The sequence below is a fragment of the Eschrichtius robustus genome, chromosome 3, assembly GCF_028021215.1.
Source record: "Eschrichtius robustus isolate mEscRob2 chromosome 3, mEscRob2.pri, whole genome shotgun sequence".
Taxonomy (NCBI): Eukaryota; Metazoa; Chordata; class Mammalia; order Artiodactyla; family Eschrichtiidae; genus Eschrichtius; species Eschrichtius robustus.
The window spans coordinates 17,038,538-17,061,836 of NC_090826.1; the positions used below are offsets into that span (position 1 = coordinate 17,038,538).

The 23,299-nt window shown below is 43.6% G+C and overlaps 2 protein-coding genes across 6 annotated transcripts in view; one reads left to right on the top strand and one right to left on the bottom strand.

Annotated features, from left to right (window-relative positions):
* USP48 (ubiquitin specific peptidase 48) overlaps positions 1-15,018 on the bottom strand; it is a 64,530-nt gene extending 49,512 nt beyond the window's left edge. For 3 of the 5 annotated variants that reach the window (XM_068539106.1, XM_068539105.1, XM_068539103.1), the window contains exons 1-3: positions 14,244-14,631; positions 3,364-3,484; positions 1,949-2,105 (exon numbers count right to left, since the gene is read on the bottom strand). In XM_068539106.1, the coding sequence (XP_068395207.1) occupies positions 1,949-2,105; positions 3,364-3,484; positions 14,244-14,377 (412 nt within the window). In that variant the 5' untranslated portion in view covers positions 14,378-14,631. Of the gene's footprint in view, positions 1-1,948; positions 2,106-3,363; positions 3,485-14,243; positions 14,632-14,748 lie in introns of those variants that run through there. The other 2 variants (XM_068539104.1, XM_068539107.1) reach the window with 2 other exon arrangements.
* The window catches only part of LDLRAD2 (low density lipoprotein receptor class A domain containing 2), a 43,430-nt gene continuing 34,506 nt past the window's right edge, over positions 14,376-23,299 (top strand). The window contains 1 exon segment of the mRNA XM_068537508.1: positions 14,376-14,859. Within this exon segment, the coding sequence (XP_068393609.1) occupies positions 14,376-14,859 (484 nt within the window).

Genomic DNA, 23,299 nt, shown 5'->3' on the forward strand with positions numbered 1-23,299 from the left:
GGTTCCACTGTGAGTCTCACCAGGCTCCGTGGGCTCCCTCAGCCAGCAGTGGCCAGCAGCTTCTCCCCGCACCTCCTCTGGTAGCTTCAGTAGGATGCCTCTTGTGAGGCATTTCCTCCTGAATGACCACCCTGTGAATGACCTCCTGGACACTCTCTGCAAGAGATTCCAAGGCCCAGTACCTCCCTGAGGACAGTTTCCAGCAAGGAAACCCACTGAGGCATCTCAGCACCTTCTTGGCCATCCAGCGAGCTCGGGCAGGCAGCGCTTTCTCCAGTGAGGTCTGGATCTCAGGCCTGGTCAGTGGGGGTGTGGGACTCCTCCTTCTGTATTCTTTTTCAGCCCTTGGGGTAGTGGCTGCTCCCCCATCTGCTATATCTGTGTTTTTTCAAGTCCTCTTTAATTCTTACTAACCAATTCCCCTATTACTCTAATTTCCTATTAATAATTTTTTGTCAGTTCAAATCGTTGTGTAGTTTGTCTCCTGATTGGTCTGAATGGTTTATCTCTTTACTACCAATTGTGACTCACCAATTGTGAAAAGGAAGTCAGTAGTTCATTTGTAAAATAAAGATAAAAATCTTACTTCCTGGGGTGCAGGGGCTTTACAGGATGTTAAAAGCCCTTCAGGTGAAGTTTGTATCTACTCCAACTTTCTTATTTTACAGGTTAGATACTACATGAGATCTTAAATAACTTATCCTCTGCTGGTTTTCCTATCTGTAAAATAAGAGAGTAGTGGAACTGGGACTAGAACTCAAGTCCCATCATTTCCAACACAAACCCTTCTCACTACACTGCACTGTGTCCGCTAATAGCACCAGAAATGCACACTCTTATCCGAGAACAAGGTTAAGGACTTTGGTGAAATGGTAAAATCTAAGTGTTTAGAAATTTAAAAAACAAAACAAAAAAAACCACATCTCTTGAAGATACATATTAAAACCACAATACCCAAAGGCGGCCATGGTACATCATTTTACAAAATAGACATTTAGTTTCCACTTGTTATTTAGCTATCGTCTCATTGGTAAATTTATTCTTCAGCAGAAACAATGCTAAAATTAAAAATGATCCATTTTCCATTACTCATCCTTCACATACACTAATATTTTAAATATCAATACCTTCTATACTATTAATCTAGATTTAAATATTCAGAACTACAGGAATAAAGCTTTGGGGAAACAAACTTAAGAATTTTTAAGCACTGTTTTGTACTGTTAACAAGGACCAAAAGCATTACCATTATCTAAAGAGCAGCAAGAAGGAAGATGTGGGGCTTAGGAACCCTATCTTTTCTCTCTCAGAGCCAAAGACATGAGCTGTGTGCCCAAATCAGATCACATAAAAGACAGCACAGGATTTACAAATGAGAACAAGAGTCAAAGGTTCCCAACCTGGAGCTCCTAGACCTGTGAAATCTTATACTCACTTCCCTCTATCCCCCAGCTTTGAGAAGAAGAAAAAGCTGGTCATTCCATGGAAGTTCCATCTCAAAGAGAATAATCTCTAAATAGAAATATCAATTAGGAATAACAATCCACATATTATGCATAAAAAAACTAAATAATTCCACTAGAACAGTCTGAAGCTGATTTCTAAATGTGCAATGAGTGTAGTCGCATATTAGTAGCTTGCTTTGCCAAGGGTGGTTAATTTAATCTTAATTTTAGAGGATATTTTGTAAGTCAGCCTATTTGGGAATCAAGACAAAAAGGCTGTGGGTACACTGAAGTATTTATTAAGTCTCTCAAACTAGGTAAAAGAGTAACCTTGTCTGCTTTACTGACTGATTTCTCTCAATCACTAGAACTTAATGGACTGCAATCACAGTGTACTACAGAGGGAAACTGTAGTTGAAGTTTCCTCTATATGGTTGGTTCAAAGTGGTCTAGCTAGCAATAAGCTCAGCAGTAAGCCCTCCCCATACCCATTCCCCACTCACCTTTCTCTTCTTGGATACCATCTCCCATCATGTAGTCACTACAGGTGCTTGGACATAAGTAGAGCGCCTGCCGAAGCTCCAGGTTAAGAAACCACACTTGAAGAAATGTGTTGACATAACAAGTAGCTCCAAGGTTAGTGAGGCCCACAAATGAGTTCTACAAAAACACAAAATTTACAATTATAAAACCAGTTTCCCCTTAAATAAAAAAATTATGAGAAGTATTTTTTTTTAATTAATTTATTTATTTATTTATTTTTGGCTGTGTTGGGTCTTCGTTTCTGTGCGAGGGCTTTCTCCAGCTGTGGCGAGCGGGGGCCACTCTTCATCGCTGTGCGCGGGCTTCTTACTGTCACGGCCTCTCTTGTTGCGGAGAACAGGCTCCAGACGCGCAGGCTCAGCAGCTGTGGCGCACGGGCCTAGTTGCTCCGCGGCATGTGGGATCCTCCCAGACCAGGGCTCGAACCCGTGTCCCCCGCATGGGCAGGCGGACCCTCAACCACTGCGCCACCAGGGAAGCCCGAGAAGTATTTTTTTTAATTTGATTAAAAATGTGTTAAACTGCCTCAACCACTAAACCCTGTGAGCCTCTCTCAGGAAAGGTTAGGGCATAATTATCATGAAAGCCCCATTTGGGTTGACTATGGGAGTGGGAAAGACTTAGGACAGCATCTCTAGTCTTCTCCAGCCACTTAAATCTAAGCTTAGAGAACAGTTGGCTCTAGGAAACATCAATTTTAAACACGTGTACATAGGTTTTTCATTTGTTATATTCCTAAGAGCCCAGCATTCAGTAGAATGACAAAGTGAAACTTCCAGAAAAGTTCCTTTTTATCCTATAGATCTGGGAGATGGGGGGATGGAGGGAGTTAGTTGCAATTTTTTCCAAAGATAAGGCTGAGAATTCCTGAACTTACAAAGAATCATTCTTTTTAAGAGAGAAAATACCTATACAGGTGACTATTTTGTAAACACCAGGCTTGATCGTTAGAAAGTATTAATGTGTATTACCATAAAAAAAAAAAAAAGGTAAAACTTCTGTTGTATGTATAATATGTAAAAATACAAGCCCAAGAAAGCAAAGTAATATCATTATGGGAGCTTGTTCCCTGGATTTACCACCTCCTTTAAAGAGACTTAAAAAGAGCTCAAAATAAAACATGCTACGTTAAAGCAAACACAGAATCAGCATTGAACTAAAACTATTAGTTAAAGGCTTACTGGATTACATAGCTACCTGTTTTAAAGCATACCATTAAGAACTGTTCCAATTCAAGTGGTTTAGAGTCTTAAATTCCACTACTGATCTTAGAGCTGCTTAGGTTACCTGAAATCAGTAATGGTTTCTGATCATAGGCACAATATAAAACACACAAGAATGCCATATAGAAATCTCTTAAAAAACGATGGCTTACCTTTTTTCTCCTCTCACAGTTGGGGTCGTCAATGTTATGAAAACTATTTTCATCTATTTCTCCTAACCAAATGTGCTCACCAATCCCAACCAAGCAATTCGGATTTCCTTTGCAGTTTCGTCTATGAAAAAATATTGTATGATTAAAAAATACCATAGTCCCATGGTAAGAAATATGCAAATTAAAACTATAATGATACCATTTTTTAAATTCTATTTCTCATCTATAAGATTAGCAAAACTGAGAAAGCATAATACCACACCCAGTCTGTGAGGCTGTGGGGAAACAGAACTCATCTACTGCTGATGAGAATGCCAGCTGGTAGGACTCGTACAGAAGGGAATTTTGCAACTGCTAACAAATCTACATACACACCTACTTTCTGACCTATCCATTTCACTTCTAAGAATTCATCCTGAAGATGGACCTCCAACAGTGCAAAAACACATACACTAGGTTATTCATTACAGCATTGTTTGTGATTGCAAAATACTGGAAACAACCCAAATGACCAAACATGGGGAATATGGTACATCCACACAATGGAGTACCACACAACTGTGACAGGAAAAACACATGACGATCTCTGTGAACTGATGTAATTTCTAGAATATATTAATGAGCAAAAAGCAAAGTGCAAAAGAGTTATCTATAGCATGCCATTTTTTGTGTTAAGAAAGATGGGGAAATAAAATATACATGTATCTGCTCATTTGAGCAAAAAGAAAAACACAAATGTATATATGCATGTGTATAACTGAATCACTTTGCTGTACAGTAATTAACACAACATTGTAAATCTGCAATACTTCAATAAAAAAATAACAGTATAAAAAGAAGAAAAACACCAAAAGGATAAATCAGAGACTAGTGAAACTGGTTACCTGTAGAACATGAGTAGGATTAAGATTTTTTTAAAAAAAGCAGCATTGGACATTTTCCTGAATATACCATTCCATACATTGCTGAATTTGGGGGCCATGTGAATGTTACACACAAATCAGTAAGGATGGAGGGAACCCTAAATTCAACACAAACAATAACATATTTCAACTGAGTAACATACACTGAAAGGTGGAGGGTGGGGCACTGACCCAAGTAACTTGAACTTGGTCATTAGCAAGTTTATTAGTGTCAGGATAAAGACATAAGGAACAAACAACAAACTTATTTAATAGCTTCCTTTTCAAAGATACATGGGTTAACAATTCTGAAACTTTCTGTGCATTCTGCAATTGAACAAATAAGTACATGTATACTGGGGATGAAGGGAATCAAGTTTTGGAGAGGAAAGTTACAAATAAGGGAAGAAGAATAAAACCAACCCTGCAGTATTGATTAGGAATAACAGGTGTTAAATCAAAATCCACAGGGTCTTAATATATACAGACAGGTAGATTAGTGTTGCCAGATAAAATACAGGACAGAAGTTACTTGAATTTCAGATAAATGACACATTTATATTTTAAAAAGCATTTGTTGTCTATCTGAAATTTAGATTTAATTGGGCAGCCTAAACGAGACAGCTTTTTTGTCAGCCGAGGGCCTAAAAGCAGTAACATGAACACACCCAGCAAGCAGATCTTGATTTATAAATATTCCCCACTCGAAGAACCCAGAGCTCCTGGGAGAAATGGCCAATTTGAAGCCTGGGCAAGATAAACATGGACATATTGCTGTGCCCCCAAAATAAGGATGTACTCAAAGAATGAGGGGGACATGTTAAAAGGAAGAGCTTGGATGGGGCTCCCAGTACCCAAATCTGGAACAATCTGAGCAACAAAATAATGATCGGATTACAACCTGCTCCATAATGTAGGAATCCATAGTAAGGTGGGTGGATGGATGGATGGATGAGAAATCTCCTCCTTAAAGAAGAAAGCCAACTATCAATGTGGAAGAAAGGACAGAATTAGAAATTCACCATTTGGCATCCATCAGATTAATAAAGATGTCATGCAAGGATTGTCAATGGATGCCAGTGTAGGAAAGTTTGAGTAACAATATCTACATAGTCTCAAAGTATCTCAGCACAAGTTGTTTATTAATTAAAAAAGGAAATATAGTAACTTTCAGTGGAGAAACCTGGCAGATACCACCTAACCAAAGGATCAAAGTTTAAGTAGCCAGTAATGGGTCTAATTAACTATATGCCCCTCCTGGTGTGATGCACTAAGAGCACAACATCACTTCTGTGGTTTTCCTACCAAAGTGAATAACCTAAACCTAATTATAAGCCAACACCAGACAAATCCAAGTTGAGAAGCTTTCTGCAAAGTAAGTGTCCTATACTTTTCAAAAACCTCCATATAGATATGGGGATATATGTATATGTATAGCTGATTCACTTTGTTATAAAGCAGAAACTAACACACCATTGTAAAGCAATTATACTCCAATAAAGATGTTAAAAAAAAAAACCAAAAAAAAAACCCTCCATATGATGAAATACAAAGAAAGACTGAGCAATTATCCAAATTAAAGGAGACTTAAGATATACAACTGACAGCAACATACGAGCCTAGATTTTCTTTTGCTATGAAGGAGTTTATTAAATCAGTATGTTCTGAATATTTCAGAAGGTTACCCACTAAAGCTTTATTGACAGCAGTAAAAGATTGGAAACACTATAAGTGCCCATCAATAGGAATCTGCTAGGGCTTCCCTGGTGGTGCAGTGGTTGAGAGTCTGCCTGCCAGTGCAGGGGACGCGGGTTCGAGCCCTGGCCTGGGAGGATCCCACATGCCGCAGAGCAACTGGGCCCGTGAGCCACAACTACTGAGCCTGTGCGTCTGGAGCCTGTGCTCCGCAACAAGAGAGGCCGCGATAGTGAGAGGCCTGCGCACCGCGATGAAGAGTGGCCCCCGCTTGCCGCAGCTAGAGAAAGCCCTTGCACAGAAACGAAGACCCAACACAGCCAAAAATAAATAAATAAATAAATAAATAAAATTAAAAAAAAAAAATAAGGAAGATTCTTTTAAAAAGAAAATTACAGGGAATTCTCTGGCAGTCCAGTGGTTAGGACTCTGCACTTTCACTGCCAAGAGCCTGGGTTCAGTCCCTGGTCAGGGAGCTGGGATCCGCACCCCACCCCACCCCCAAATTACAACTCACAGCACTGAACTGCAAAGTCTTTAGAACAGGAAAAGTTAGCATCAATAACTAGAGTGAAAATGTTATCTCTAAAACTAAGTAAGTAGGTACTTGCTCTTTCCAATATGCTCTTCAAAGGTATACCAAGTTTGTTTTCTCCTCGTAAATAAGGGAGCGGTATGTCCTTCACAAGTTTTGGCTGGGAAGACAGGCACTCTGTGTGTCAAAAGCACAGATCATTCTCTCAGAAAACTACGGTTCCATTAGAACCATTCTGATTTTAGTCTCCTGTTCCTAACAGCAAAATAGAGAAAATGAACAAAAGTAGGCTCTCCTTGTCCACGCTCCCCCCCTCCCACACACACAATAAATCTTGTACACTTGGTCCAAAGTTGGCTTCAACGATCAAATAAAATACACAGCTATGAACTAAAAATGTCACGCAATAGGTTTCTTTAACTTTAAAAAGACTTCCAAAAACATATGTGAGAAATTGGGAGCAACTTGTATTATTTAGCCCTAGAACGCTGGCATTGTTTTTTTGTTTTTGCTTTTCTTAAATTAACTGATGGTGAGGTATTACTGAATAAGGTTCCATCAGCTAAAATGCCATCACCGTGTAGATGAGATGAACCTGTGTTAAAGCACCAGCCGCCACCCTCCTCCCCAGAGAACCTATGGCTTCCAGGTGCCTAAGGACACACTCCAGGTGAGAACCAAAGTCAGTGGTGAGCCACTGCATTAGAAGTAGCTTAGGCTAACCAACTAAAGCTTTCCAAATTGAGGCCAAGCCTTTTTTTTTGGTACATGGGCTCAATGTTGTGGAGGATTTTTTTGTTTGTTTATTTATTCTCTTGTTTGGAGCAGTGGAGAATCTACTTAAGAAGCATAAATCATAAAAACATTTCTATTGGGACTCCCTGGTGGCGCAGTGGTTAAGAATCTGCCTGCCAATGCAGGGGACACGGGTTCGAGCCCTGGTCCAGGAAAATCCCACATGTTGCGGAGCAACTAAGCCCGTGCGCCGTAGCTACTCAGCCTGTGCTCTAGAGCCCGCGAACCACAACTACTGAAGCCCGCAAGCCCAGAGCCTGTGATCCGCAACGAGAAGCCACCACAATGAGAAGCCCGCGCACTGCAACGAAGAGTAGCCCCCACTCGCAGCAACTAGAGGAAGCCCGTGCGCAGCAACGAAGACCCAACGCAGCTAAAGATAGATAAATAAATAAGTAAATAAGTAAATGAATAAATAAAAATTTCTATTATAAGCCATTACTTCCAAGCCAACCTAAGCAGTGCAGCAGAATGCCATGTACAGAAGGCTAGATGAAATCCCCCTGTAGAAGAAAACCTCTCCCACTCAGTCTCCAAAGCCCCAAGCTCCTTTTTATCCCCATTAGGAGTAGGCTACAGGTGTCAAGTATCATCTATCATCCTGTTTGTACCAATTTTCTTATAGTAGAAAAATACTTCTGCATACTTGTTTCCATCAGTGTAAGAAGAGACAGATCAAGGAGGCTGAGACACGTGAGACAGGGACACATGTTTACATGTTTGATGTGTAAATACCCTAGCCTGTTGACTCAAATTTATACAACTTACTTGGCCCTAGAAAGCATGTGAATTTGCTAATGCTGGCTTAAAAAGCAAGTAACTTTTTCAAGGTCACAAGTAGCCCCGATTTAATCTAGGTAGAGTGATGCCATTCACCTTCTCTGAAATAGTAAGTTCCTACAACCTTATAACTGTACCCTCTACCCACTCCCCACTGGTCTTCTTCCCAGAAATCCTTCCTTCTGCCTACAGGGGAATCAGAGAGGGAGAACTGAATCACAAACAAAAACAAAGCACGAAGAGCACTCATCCTGGTTCTCCCCTGGCTCTCTCCCACTACTCGTATCTCATTTACTTATGCATCCGTTGGCTTACGACTAGGTTTTTGTTTTGTGTGGCAGTTGACTATTACTGTACATGCCTAGTTTCTTCAGCTCCCCCTGACTTTTTTTTCTTTGAGAACAAACTGTTCCTCCATTCTTGTGGTTCTAGCAAGAGCTGCTGAGATGCAGCTCCCATCCAGCACCCAAACACAGCCTCACAAGATATTTAAAATGGGAACTGAGAGAAAGAGAAAACAAACAACCCCAAAATGACAATCCCTCTTCAGTGGCAGACCCTTCTGACAGCTTAGCTGCCCTAACATTAAGAAGGAAACAACATGCTGATTTGCATGAGAAACAGCTGGAAGAGGTTCATGAACCGCTCCTGGGCTCAAGTGTTTCCCTGCCCTAGCCATGATTTATTTGTCCACATCTTTCCTGAATTAAAACAAACACCTCCCTAGATTTGTTAACTGAGGCACTTCCCTTACACTATATTAAAGTTTCTGTCACCTGTATCTAGGAACCCTAACAAATATGGACTAACGAAATGAAGCTTTTTCTGTTATTAACTTACCTCCAAGAGTCAACAATCCATTTCAGTCTCTAACAGATCTCCTAATTTTTTTTTTTTTTGGCCGCGCTGCGCCGCTTGCAGAATCTTAGTTCCCCAACCAGGGATTGAACCCAGGGCCACGGCAGTGAAAAGTCCTAACCACCAGACTTCCAGGGAACTCCCAGATCTCCGAATTCTTAAAAACAGCTTTGCCCCTCTTCCTCTAAGCTTTCTTATAAGACCAGTTAACAAACACAGGGGAAAACATTCAGCTCCAGAGAAATGTGAGTTTAAAACAGCCATGAAAGATGTTTTCACTTATGAAATTGGCAAAAAAAGTTTTGGTGATGGACTTCCCTGGTGGTCCAGTGGTTAAGACTCTGCTTCAGCTGTAGTGGGCACAGGTTTGATCCCTGGTCGGGGAAGTTCCACAGGCCGCGCGGTGCGGCCAAAAAAAAAGTTTTGATCATGAATCAGGGTAAAGTGAGTCATTGTCCGTTCATTGTTAAACACAACGCTTTTGGAAAAACTTGAGAAAATGTCTCAAAATGTTAAATGGCACCGATATTTTGTTTCAATATTTCTGGGCACATGTCCACAGAATATGTTTGACACTGTGGCAATGAAACAAAATGAAGAATTCTAACAGGTACTTTTTTTTCTAGGGCCATGGATATAAGAACACCAAGTGGCTACAGCAGTAGGCAGGGGGCAGGTTCCCCAAATGTTTGGTATGACATGCTAAGCACCTGTGACATTATTCGCTGTGATTTTAGGCCAATAAACGCTTTCGCAGCAATGTAAATGATGGACTGAGGCTGAACAAAGCCTGAGACATAACAATTTTCCTAGTCTAAACCAATTTAGTGGCAATGCAAGCAATGGAAGAAAGCTGAATTCCAGCATATCAATGCAATGAAATCAATAGGACTTTCGAGCTGATTAGATGGTGTGGGCAAGAAGGAAAAGGAGACATCTGCAATGATATCCAAAACTGTATAGAAAGGAAACAATTTTTCACAAATCAAAAACTGCAAAGTGGAAAAAAAAAACAGTAGGCTAAGTATCTAGGGGTGCAAATGACTTAAGTTCCTTCTACACTGACCATAGGTAAAGAGTGGTAGTCTTAGCTCTGTTTTGACAGATCTCCAAGGATCTGTCATTTAGGAGTATGTTTTCCAGCACAATGGACAGAAATTTAGTCAATGATTTCATAGATGCTATGCAGTACAAAGAAATTTTATTATTTGAATGGGAGAGGAGGGTGGAGATATTACTCCCTCTGCGTGGTCATTTAAAGAGTTATTGCTTTGTTTTTCTCCCTCAACACCTTTTAGTTTCTTGGCTCTTAGGACATCATTTCACACAGCCCAGGTAGAAATCAATGAAGGATAGCAAGCCAACTCTCCTGCTTCCAGGGAAGACCCCTGACTACACTAAGGCTTTGCCTAATGCAACACCAGATTTCTAAAAAGTGATTTGTGTGTGTACGCAGAGAGAGAGAGAAAGGGAGAAGGAAAGAGAGGGAGGGAGGGGAAGAGAGAATAGGTTAACCAAGGATTACTGAAATGGTTCCAATAATAACCATTTACTGTCTGAATTTTCCTCGAAAACTTCAAATTGTCTCTGTAACTCCAAATGTCACCACTCTACCAGAATGACAGTTGCTTAGGATTAGTTAGGTCCATTAACTGAGTTCAGGAACTCCCTTCCAAACTAGTCCCCTCTAATTAAGAACATTCTTGTCCCTCTACCATTTTATTTCAAAATCACAAACCGGTCTCTAACCAGATGTCAACAAATAAGGAGGAATTCAGAAGGCTCCCCATCCTTTGACAGGGGGAGGGGGGCGGGGCGCTACAGCAGGTCATTGCCTAACTTTAACCCCTTTCCAAAACTTTGGTGACTGACTCAACATTCCCAGGCTCTTTGTGCTATGTGCTGGTTCTAAGAAGGCAAAACTGGACTTCCCTGGTGGCGCAGTGGTTAAGAATCTGCCCGGCAATGCAGGGGACACGGCCTGGTGGTGCAGTGGTTAAGAATCTGCCTGGCAATGCAGGGGACACAGGTTCGAGCCCTGGTGCAGGAAGACTCCACGTGCCACGGAGCAACTAAGCCTGTGCGCCACAACTACTGAGCCCGCATGTCACAACTACTGAAGCCCGCGTGCCACAACTACTGAAGTCCGCGTGCCACAACTACTGAAGCCCGCATGCCTAGAGCCCGTGCTCTGCAACGAGAAGCCACCACAATGAGAAACACTGCAACGAAGAGCAGCCCCCGCTCTCAGCAACTAAAGAAAGCCCCTGCGGCAACGAAGACCCAACGCAGCCAAAAATAAATAAATAAAAAAGAAAAGCATTTTTTTTAAAAAAAGGGAAAAGAGAACCCATAGAATGAGAAAATATTTGCAAATACATGGCACTTATATCCAGAATATATAAAGAACTCTTAGAACTCAATAATAAAGACAATCCAATTTTAAAATGGGCAAAGGATGTGAAAAGACCTCTCTCCAAAGATCTACAAATGGCCAATAAGCACATGAAAAGATGCTCAACCTTATTAGTCATCAGGAAAATGCAAAGCAAAACCACAATGAGATACCACTTCACACCCACTAGGATGGCTATAAGACAAAAACAGTGTAAGGATGAGGAGAAAATGGAATCTTCAGATATTGTCTGTGAGTATGTAAAATAGTGCAGCCACTTTGGAAAACAATTTGTCAGTTCCTCAAAATGTTAAACATAGTTATCCTATGACCCAGCAATTCCACTCCTAGGTATATATCCCAAAGAACTGAAAATAGGTCTTCAAACAAAAACTTGTACACAAATGTTCATAGCAACACTATTCACAACAGCCAGAAAGCAGAAATAACCAAAATATCCATCAACTTAACTATGCTGTGAGATGATGGATGTGTTAATTGCCCTGATCTTGGTAATCACTCCACAATGTCCATCAAATTATCATGTTGTACACTTTAAATATATAGTTATATTTGTCAATTATTCCTCAATAAAGTTGGGGGGAAAAATTTAAATCCATCAACTGATGAATAGATAAAATGTGGCATATCCAACAATGGAATATTATTCAACCATACAAAGGAATAAAGTACTGATACATGCTATAACACGGATGATCCTTGAAAACATTATGCTAAGTGAACACCAGACCAAAAAAGGCCACGTATTGTATGATTCCACTTATATAAAATATCCAGAATAAAGAAATCTACAGACAAAAAGATTAGTGGTTGTCAGGGGGTGGGGGAGGAGGAAATGGGAAGCGACTGGAGTTTAATGGATATGGAGTTTCCTTTTAGGGTGATGGAAGAAGTTCTGGAACTAAACAATGGTGATGTTTGTACAATATCGTAAAGGTACTTAATGCTGTGTAATTGTATACTTTAAAAATAGTGGGACTTCGCTGGTGGCACAGCGGTTAAGAATCCGCCTGCCAATGCAGGGAACCGCGGTTCGAGCCCTGGTCCGGGAAGATCCCACATGCCGCGGAGCAACTAAGCCCACGCACCACAACGACTGAGCCTGCGCTCTAGAGCCCACGAGCCACAACTACTGAGCCCACACACCACAACTACTGAAGCCCACGTGCCTTGAGCCCGTGCGTGCCTTAAGCCCGTGCTCCGCAACAAGAGAAGCCACCGCAATGAGCAGCCTGCGCACCACAATGAAGGGCACCCCCGCTCGCCGCAACTAGAGAAAGCCTGCGAGCAGCAACGAAGACCCAACGCAGCCAAAAATAAATAATTTTTTTTAAAAATGGTAAATTTCGTTGTGCGTTTTACATAACTTTTACAAAACAATTTTTAATGAAATGAAATACTGACAAATACTACAACATGGATGATCCTTGAAAACATTATGCTGTCAAAGAAGCCAGTCATAAAATAAAAGTCCACATACTGTATGATTCCATTTACATGAAATGGCCAGAATAGGCAAATTTAGAGGCAGAAAGTATATCAGTGGTTACTTCGAACTGGGGGGGAGGGGGAGTGGGGTTTACAGGGAGGATTGAGTGCCAAGCTAATGGGTACAGAGCTTCTTTTAGGGGGGTCGGATTGTGCTGAGGGCTGAACAACTCTGTGACTATACAAATAAAAAATACTGGGTTGTACATTTTAAATGGGTGAATCATATGATGTGTGAATTATATCTCAAAGCTGTTTATGAAAAAAACTGCTTGGATATAAACCTTTTAATTGCAGCTTAAAACTCATGTCCGTGACATTCCCCTTATAGTGATCTCAGCTAATTTCTACTCCTTTACTTCCATTAAAATCATAACTATTACAGTGAAAGAGTTTATATTTTTTGGTTACTCTGGAACCTAATTATGTGGAGAAACTGACTGAAGCTTATCTATTATACACGGCCACGTCATTCCAGTACTGACTGTTGCCCTCCTCGTGAGCCAGACTCCCAGAGCTTGGAATTATTCGTTTGCTTTATGGAAGCTCTCTAACTTGTTTCACTTCCCATACTAGACTTAAAGTTCCAAGTCTGAGACCTTGACTTCCATTCCTTCCGGATCCCACCATGGAATGTAAAAACTCCAGAAAGTCTTTACTAAATGCTTGATCAAAGGCTACTGAGCATGCCCGGCTCGGCCAAGTCAATTCAACAACATTCCGGACACAAACTATAGCTCCCGCGTTAAAAGGTGGTAAAACAGCTAAGGATTCGATCTAAAAGGAAAGGCAAGGTTCACGGGCTAAGTAGAAGTGAAGGACAGCACTTAACAGCTCAAACTTTGTACTCGGTAGACTGGTGTTGAGTCAGAGCGACCCCCCATCCCCCAAAAAAGGCTAAAAAATACTAGGTTACCGAGAGAGGGGAAGGTCAACTGGGGATGAAGGGTACCGATGACGCAGACTAACCGTACGTTTTCCTAAAGCCGCCCTACCCAAAAATATGATCACGCCTTCAGCGTCAACACCAATACAAGATATACAATGATGAAGCTCACTTCGCAGAAGTTCCCGTTTTACAAACCAAAAAACCGAGCAGTGGCCAGGATATACCAACCACCAACGTTTGCTAAGCTCTCAGCTCCTGCCTTCAACCATCTCCACCGCCATCTTCTAATAAGAACCCAGAACCTTTTCTGAAGGGCTTTCAGCAGCATCACCTCCGTGCAGAGCCCGGAAAGGCTGCCTTTTCCAGGTCGCCCAGAAGGCGGAAAGGAGGAAACCTCCACCTTGTTCTCTCCATGCCTGCTAGATGCACGCAAAGGGCCGCCGTCTTCCTTCCCCCAGCCCCTGGCCTGGTTTTGCAAGGTCCGACGCGAGGGGGGCGCGAGGCCCGGTGCGCGGGCCTCACCTGCACACGCCGCGGATGCAGGGCTCGAGCCAGATGCGGTAGGCGGTCTCGATGTGCTCCTGCGACACCTCCTCGGGCCGCACCGTCTCCGCCCAGCGCCAGGCCGCCTTTTCCAGCTGCAGCCGCGGGGCCATGGCCTTGGCCCGAGGAGTGCCTCCTGAGCCCGGCCGCCCAGGCTGCCGCAGCCGCCTCCACCGCCGCCCAAATGGGCTCCGCCACCTGCCAGCGATGAGGACCAGGCGCTCCCTCAGCCAGCTGGCCAGTCAATCACCTGTGCGCGCCTCTGCCTGGGCGCCCGCCCGCGCGCCCGCACCCGACCCGCACGACCGGCCGCAAAGCGCCTCCGCGGACACCCGACACCCCCCGCACCCGCAGACGTTGGAGGTGTACTCCCCGCCGCGGTGGGCGCATGCGCGTTCCCAGCAGTCTTTGCGCCTCCCGCGCCTCTGGCCCGACGGCCGGAGGAAGGGGAAGCCGCTAGTCGAGACCCTTGCCACGTCCTCACCGGCGCTGCAGGGGAAGCGACCTCAGCTCCTGTCCAGGATAGCGTTCTGCGCACCACTAGTCTTCCAAGCGGGCACCTCGAGGGCTAAAGTCTGCCTGTTTTTGCTCTCTGGTACTTCGCCTTTAACCGTGAAGGATCACGCGAGAGGCTACTCAACGCACACCATAGGTCCGCTGGATTGTGGGGTGGGACCTGAAACCTGGGTCACCAGAGAAACCAGGGTTGGCTCTCTGGAAGGGTTAACTCGAGCCTGGATCGGTTCTGACTCCTTTCCTGAGCCCTCCTGACGTCACGTGACGTTCTGGCCTTTTCCTGAGCTAGAACTGGACTACGTGTCCCGGCATGCGTTGCGTGCTGTCACTCACTGGATGCCAGGCATGCTGGGATTTGTAGTCTTCGCAGTAGTGGGTTTGCTGTGCCTTGGCTTGTGCTGGGGTGCAAGCGGGTCCCTGGGCGGGGTTTCTCTGCCCTGGAAGGTCATCCTTGCAGGTGGTGGACCTTCCTCACTGCTGTTATCTCCATATGCTGATTTCTTCCTTCTTTAATGATGGTCCTCTTTAGCTGCGGGGTTTGAAAACATTGCCTTTTTTCAATCTCTGCTTCTGGACATAAAGAGTAGCCTTATCAGAGTGTTTTGCGAACTGTAAAGGGTACTGCTTGAGTGAGGATTTTGAGAACTTTGCATTTTAATGAGAGCCCTATGGCGGTCTAAGCACTAACTTCTGACACAATACTCAATAGCTTGCCAGCTGGGTAACCTTGAACTGGGTGCCTTTTTTTTTTTTTTTGGCTGCACTGCACAGCTTGTGGGATTTTAGTTTCCCCTGACCAGGGATAGAACCTGAGCCCTCGGTAGTGAGAGCGTGGAGTCCTAACCACTGGACCACCAGGGAATTACCCAGACTGGATGCTTTATGTGTGCAATTGTTTAGACAAACGTTCACTTAAGGAACGATGAAAATAAGACATGGTCCTTGCACTTATGCAAGGGGGCGGGGGTGAGGGGAGAATGGTAGAAACTTAAAGTAAGGTCCCCTTCCCTTCCTTGGAAGGTTTGGAGTACTTGGGGAAAGTCTTCCCAGGAGGGATAAGTCCTAAATCCACCCATAATAGATGAGTAGAACTTAGCCAGGTTAGAAGAAAGGTACCATTCTAGACAAAGGGAACTACAAGGAACAAAAGCACAGAAGAGAGAAACTTCTTGGTATGAGGCCACAAACTCCGAGAAGGGGAGGTGAGACTTTGAGAGGCTGGCCAAGACTTTGCTTTATCTGAGGGACTCATAGAAATGTTTAAAGCTGGTGAGTGATATAAGGGGGATTTTCGTTTTGTATAACTTCCTCAGTCTAGGTCAAGAACAGAGACAGAGAAACCTTGTAAGACTATAGAAATACTACAAGCCAGAGATAATGAAGGCCAGAATGGGGCAGTGTAATAGGTGTGGAATGAGGAGGCAAACTTGAAAGATATTTAGGACATGGAATTGCTAAACTTGATAAGTTGGTCTAAGCAAAGTCTGTTTACCTTTCTGTTATTTGACCTTCAGGTGTAGGTCATAGCCCTTTCCTAGGTGCTTACAGCTCCCTGTGTCATTACCTCACTTAGCACGTGATAAAATTGTGAATATTATTCATTGTGCTGTCACTGCTATATGCCAGTTTTCTAACTTGGGTAGTTAAGCGAATAGAGTTTCTACCAAATGAGGTAACAAGTAGAGAAGAAGGAGCAGGTTTAGAAGGGAGGTGATGATTTCAGTTTTTAATAAATTGCATTTTAAGTGCATCAGGGACATCCATGTAGAGATAGGAGACATGAGTCTGAATCTTGCAGGATATATTGCTCCTGCATCATGGATTTTCCAGTCTCTACTGGGTGATTCTCATCAGCATTAGATACATGCTGTAATTTCTCCCAGTTTTAACAAAGCCTCTCTTGACTCCCACATCCCCCACCGGCTACCATCCCACTTCTCTGCTCTTCTTTTTTTTTTTTTTTCTCTGCTCTTCTTTATAGCAGAACTCCTGGAAAGAGTAATCTAGACTCTTCTCCAGTTCCCTAATTTCCTATCCCCCTTAAACCCGTTCTAAATCAGGCTCTTGCCCCAAAACCAACCACATAAAAGTCACCAAAGTCCTCCATGTTGTTAAATTCAGTGGCGAGTTCATACTCTGTTTTACTTGACCTGTCCGCAGCATTTGACCTAGTTCTTCACTCTCTCCTCTTGGGAACACGTTCTTCTCTTAACTTGCAGAGTTACTGAACACAAGTTCATGTGCCCAATGCACAGTGAAGCCAAACATACTGAAATGTTGGAGTTTGGAGCACAGAAAGGTTTATTGCATGGCCAAGCAAGGAGAACAGCTGGCTCGTGCTCAAAAAAACCTGAACTCCCTGATGGTTTGCGGGGAGAAGTTTTATAGGCAAAATTTGGGGTGAAGGCTGCAGGGTGTATGGCTTTCTTCTGATTGATTGGTGGTGAGATAACATGTCGGTACTCCAGGAATCTCGTAGCTCAGCCTGAAGTTACCATCCTCCACCTGTCTGGGGGCCTTAGTTCCTGCAGAAAAACTCAGATATTGTTATGTATACCTTGAGGAGGAACCAGGACCCTGCCACAAGGCTGCACTATTGTTTCTTGACTCTTCCTCCCTTGTTTCTGCATTCTTTCCCTTCCCTGATTAGCAACTGTTTGAACCTGCCCTTTGGAACTCAGGGAAAGTCATGGAGGCTGAATGAAGCCTATTTTCTACAGACAAGAAATGGAAGAAACAGAAAGGTTTGTACCAGAGAGCCCCATAGGGTCCTCCTCAGTTTCAGCAGGACACCACCTTCTCCTGGTTTTTCCATCACCCACTGGCCATTCTTTTTCAGTGCCCTTTGCTGATTCTTTCTCATCTCTCTAACCTGTAAACTTGAGTGGCCTAGGGTTGTGCTTGGACTTCTCTAACTACATTTACTCCCTGGGTGATCTCATCTCCTTGTGGCTTTAAATACCAGCTGTGTGTTAATGACTTGCAAATTCTATTATCTCCTGACCTGACCTTGCTCCTAAAATGCCAGACTTGTATATCCTACTGCATACCTGGCATCTCCAGTGTACGATAGGTGATAGGTATTTTGCACTTTAAAGATCCAAAACATATTCTACTTCCAGCCACCCCCAAATGTCCTTCTGTAATCTTCCCCATCTCAGCAGGTGGCAGCTCCATCCTTCCTGAAATCTTAGCTGTAGCTTTAACCTCTCTCTCTTACATCGCCATGTAGAACTTCCCCAAATCCTGTCAACTGTGTGTGCCTTCAAAATATATACGGAATGCAACTACTGTACAGGGACTCTTACCACCTGGCCTCTCACCTGGATTATTGCAAAAGCTTCCTAACTGGTCTCCCTGTTTTCGCCCTTGCCTGTTGGGGCCCAGAGTAGGCCACCCCAAAATGTACCTCAATGGCCTATTGATTATTTTGAATTACAGTTACTTAAGAAATGCAAGAGGGATACACTCTGACCTTCCTTTCTGTCTCCCTGAAAGCAGGAAATAAGTCTTTCATGTGAAAGGTGCACTCCCAGCATCTGGAGGTAGAAGGACATCCTTATCGCCAAAGATAGGGAATTCAGGCTGAGAAGCCTAGATAACAAACCTTGTCACTTCTTTAATTTACTGCCCCAAGACCAAACTCTGTTTAGATTCTTCATTAATTGGGCACCCAAAACCTTAGTTTCTTTGTCCTGTCAATTTCTCACAAATTTATTATTTCTTTGTCTAAAAACTATAAAAGCTGCCTGCTTTGGCCACTTCTTAGGTCCCATTTCTATGGGGCCTCCATGCACATGAATTAAAATTTGTGTCTTTTTCTCCTTTTAATCTGTCTTGTGTCAATTTTATTACTAGTCCAGCCACAAGAACTCAAAAGAGGGGTAGAGGGGGAAATTTTCCCCTCCCCCAACACCTCTTTATAGTCTTCTTGGCATGTAAACCAGAAGAACATTCCTCTGCTCAAAAACCTCCAAAAACTTAGCACCTCGTTCAAAGTAAATGACAAAGTCCCTCCCCTCTACACCTTATTGGCCAGAGCTCATTTCCTACCACACTCTCTCCAGCTGTGTCCCAACGACAGTCTTCCTCCCAGTTCCATAACCGCCTTAAGCAGACCCATGCCTCAGGACCTTTACATTTGCTGTGTCCTTTACCTGGAAGTTTCTTCCCCTGCACAGCCACGTGGCTAGCTCCTTCACCTGATGTTTTGGGAACAGGGCGAGGACCCTAGGAAGAAGGTCCAGGAGAACAATTGTTAGATATAAGGAGAATCAGAAGAATTGAGTAACTCAGAAGCTTAGGGAGGATAGTTTCAAGAAGATGGGAGTGGTCAGCAATGTTAAATTCCTCTCTATTTTCCTTCTAATTTCTTGGCTCCCTTCACAGTAAAATTATTGAAATAATTATCTACCCCAACACTGTCCAATATAAATATAATATGAGCCACATACGTATTGATAGTTTTAAATTTTCTAGTAGCCACGTCTAAAAAATAAAAAACAGGTGAAATTAATTTTAATAATATATTTAACCCAGTATAGCCAAAATGTTTACATTTCCACATGAAATCAATATTTTTAAAACATTAATGAGACATCCTTTTTTTTCACACCACGTTTTGGAGATCTGGTGTGCGTTTTACACTTATAGCTCATCTCATTTGAAACTTGCCACATTCAAGTGCTCAATAGCCACATGTAGTGAGTGGTACCATAATAGATGGCACAGTTCTATATTCTCTCGATCTCCTCATCTCCTATTGTAAGCAGAAAGGGTAGGAGGTCCCCAGAGAAAGAGAATCAGCATGGCTTCCTTTACAAAAGAGAAGCCATTTTAGGCTAAGCCATTTTGTGATCTAAGCCTGGCCACAATGCTTGCCCTTGAACCGGTCTCAGCAATTAATGATCTGTAGGAAAGTGAGGGAATGCAGGAACACAGGAAAAGCAGTCAAGAAACAAGAGTTCATCAATAAAGCGGAGTCCTAGTTCTTCCTCAAGGGATATACATAATCTCTGAGTTCTGCCGGAACAAATGCCCCACCCAGGTGTAGGATGGTAACTTACATGCTGAGATCCCAAAACCTAAGGAATGATGATGCTGATCTTTGCTGACCCTCAGGACTTCAGTCAACTAAAGCTGGACTGTCTCAACCTTTGCCCTAATTCTATGCTGAATTCTCCTCTGCTCAAGCCCCTTCATGAATATGCATGAGTTACCGAGTCCAAGCTCGCTCTGCTCACCACACGACAGGCCAACGAATCGGAGACGAGGTGTTGAAGCAAGAAATACGACTTTATTCGGAAAGCCGGCAGACAAGATGGCAGCCTAGTATCTCTGATAAACCATCTTATCGGGGTTTGGATGCCAGTTTCTTTTATAGAATAGAGGAGGGGAGGAGATGAGGAAGTAAAGTAGAAAGGCCATAAGATTTGCAAATGTCCCCTGGAATGGCCAGCCCCCGGAAGGGGATGTGTTAATTTCTTCTTTCTTGCAGCCATCCACAGGTGGACAGGGTCAGGATGTACAAAGGCACTCTGGTTTAACATAGAGGAAAAGGGGCAGGGTTCCCTGAGGCAGGCCATTATGTACGATTATAATAACAAAAGCAACGAAAAGCAAAGGTTACAGTCAAAGAAACAGATCGAACATGGATTCCGATTTAGCTCTTCCCTTTTACACATGTACCCTTAGCTTAAAAGTTCCTCAATTTTGCTGTTCAGGGAGACACTGCTTTGGGAAAGATCCCCAGTGTTCTCCTTACTTGCTGCAAGTAATAAATCCTTCCTTCTCCTGCTGTTTGCCTTGGTTGTGTCTTTTGGCTCAACACCCAACAAGAGGTGAACCCAGTTTTCTGGTAACACCATTCACTCTTCAACCAATTCCAATCTGGCCTATGACCTTATCACTCCTCTACAGCTGCTTTTATCAAGGTTACCATGACTTCCATGTTACCAAATCCAGTGCTCTCTCATCCTCAGCTCCCTGCAATCACCCACACAGATGACCACTCTCACCATCTTGAAATGGTCTCTGGGCAGTATTGAAGCAGGAGGGAAGGAGGCAGGGCACAACCTTTAAAAGAATGACATAGCCCGAGGACACGACATAAACTGATTAGAACCAAATAGGTCCAAGATGGTGGAAGAGTCGCCTTCCACTAGACCTTGAGCCTCAGTATATGCTCATTGTGACACATTAGCAAGCTGAATGAGACAACCACAGGTGCCATGACTGTTCCAAGGAGGTCAAAAAGTGGGTGGTGGCCCAATTCCTGAAAATTCCCACCCCTTCCCCAAAATAGCTGGAATACTCCTCCCACTCATTAGCCTATGAAATTACCCATCCCTATAAAAACTGACAAACCAATGCACTGGGGCCACTCTTGCCTTCCAAGATGGCCCACACTGTGGAGTGTATCTCTCTCTAAATAAATCCACTTCTTACCTGTGGCTTTGTCTCACTGAATTCTTTCCATGATGAGACATCAAGAACCTGAGCTTCATTAAGTCCTGAGACCAGGTGTGTGATCTCAATTGAAAGACCGTGGGTTCAAGTCCCAGTCTGGGTTTTGGCTGGGTTTGAGTCCCAGCCCATGAGTTCAAGTCCCAATCTGAGTTGCAGGGCTTCAGCATCATCTCCTGGTTTTCAACCTCCCTCAGTGGCTGCTCCTTCCTCAGTCTTCTTTGCCACCTCCTCCTCTATTGGCTTTCTAAAGAAAAAAAACTCACTCCTGGACTTCCGTGGTGGTGCAGTGGTTAAGAATCCGCCTGCCAATGCAGGGGACACGGGTTTCATCCCTGGTCAGGGAAGATCCCACATGCCGCGGAGCAAAGAAGCCCATGCACCACAACTACTGAGCCTGCACTCTAGATCCCGTGAGCCACAACTACTGAAGCCTGCGTGCCTAGAGTCCGTGCTCCACAACAAGAGAAGCCACTGCAATGAGAAGCCCGCGCACCGCAACGAAGAGTAGCCCCCACTCGCCGCAACTAGACAAATCCCGCACGCAGCAACAAGGACCCAACGCAGCGATAAATAAATAAATTTATTAAAAAAACCAAACAACTCACTCCTAAGTGTCTTCTCTACTCTCAGTACTCCACTGCAACACTACTTCACTTCCGGCACCGGATGTGTGGGTTTTCCACACATGGAAGCGATTCTGCGATGCCATTGCAAGTCCAGGTTATCACCTATACTTCTGACCAACCAGCTGTATATCTGAGGTTCCCACGACCCCTCCTCAGGTTTGATTAATTTTCTAGAGTGGCTCACAGAACTCAGGGAAACCTTTTAACTTCTAATCACCAGTTTATTATAAAAAGATGTAACTAAGGAACAGCCAGATGGAAGAGATGCATAGGTCGAGGCTCCTGAGAAGGGGCACAGAGCTTCCATGCCCTCTGCACACCACCCTCCCAGCACCTCCACGGTTCACCAGCCAGGAAGCTCTCTCTCCAAACCCCATCACTTTGGGTTTTTATGGAGGCTTCATCAAGCAGGCATGATTGACTAAATCATTGGCCATTGGTGATGGAATTCAATCTCCAGTCCCTCAATCTCATCTCCTGGGAGATAGGGGTGGAGGGTGGAAGTAGAGATGAAAGCATCAGTTAATTCTGGTTGGTTCCCCTGGCAATGAGCCCCCTTGCCTAGGTCGCCTAGGGGCTTTCCAAAATTTGCTGCATTAACATAAACTCAGGTGTGGTTGAAAAGAGCTTGTTACAAATAACAAAAGACACCTTTATCACTCTAATCACTTCAGAAGTTCGGAGGATTTTAGGAGCTCTGTAGGGAATGGCAGAAGACTAATATATATTTCTTATAAATCACAGTATCACAGCTGGAGTTCTAGTGTTTGTCCTGGGCCCTCTTCTATATCAGTCAATAAAAAAGAAACAAAGAAGTATAACCAGAAATCAGATGTCACTCCATTTTGGCACACTTTTGCACTTTAAAATCTAAATTCCAGGGCTTCCCTGGTGGCGCAGTGGTTAAGAACCCGCCTGCCAATGCAGGGAACATGGGTTTGAGCCCTGGTCTGGGGAGATCCCACATGCCGTGGAGCAACTGAGCCCGTGCACCACAACTACTGAAGCCCGCGCACCTACAGCCTGTGTTCCGCAACAAGAGAAGCCACTGCAATGAGAAGCCCGCGAACCACAATGAAGAGTAGACCCCGCTCGGTGCAACTAGAGAAAGCCTGCGTGGAGCAAGGAAGACCCAATGCAGCCAAAAATAAATAAATAAAATAAATTCCAGGACTGACAGTGGTTCCACTGACAGTGGTTAGGACTCCACGCTTCCACTGCAGGGGGCACTGTTCGATCCCTGGTCAGGGAACTAACATCCCACATGCCGCAAGGTGTGGCCAAATACAAAAATCTAAATTCCTTTTCACGACTTATAGGGCTGTAGTAGGCAGAATAATGCCCCTCCAAAATGTTGCTATAGATTGAATTTTTTGTCCCCCTAAAATTCATATATTGAAACCTAACCCCCAATGCGATGGTATT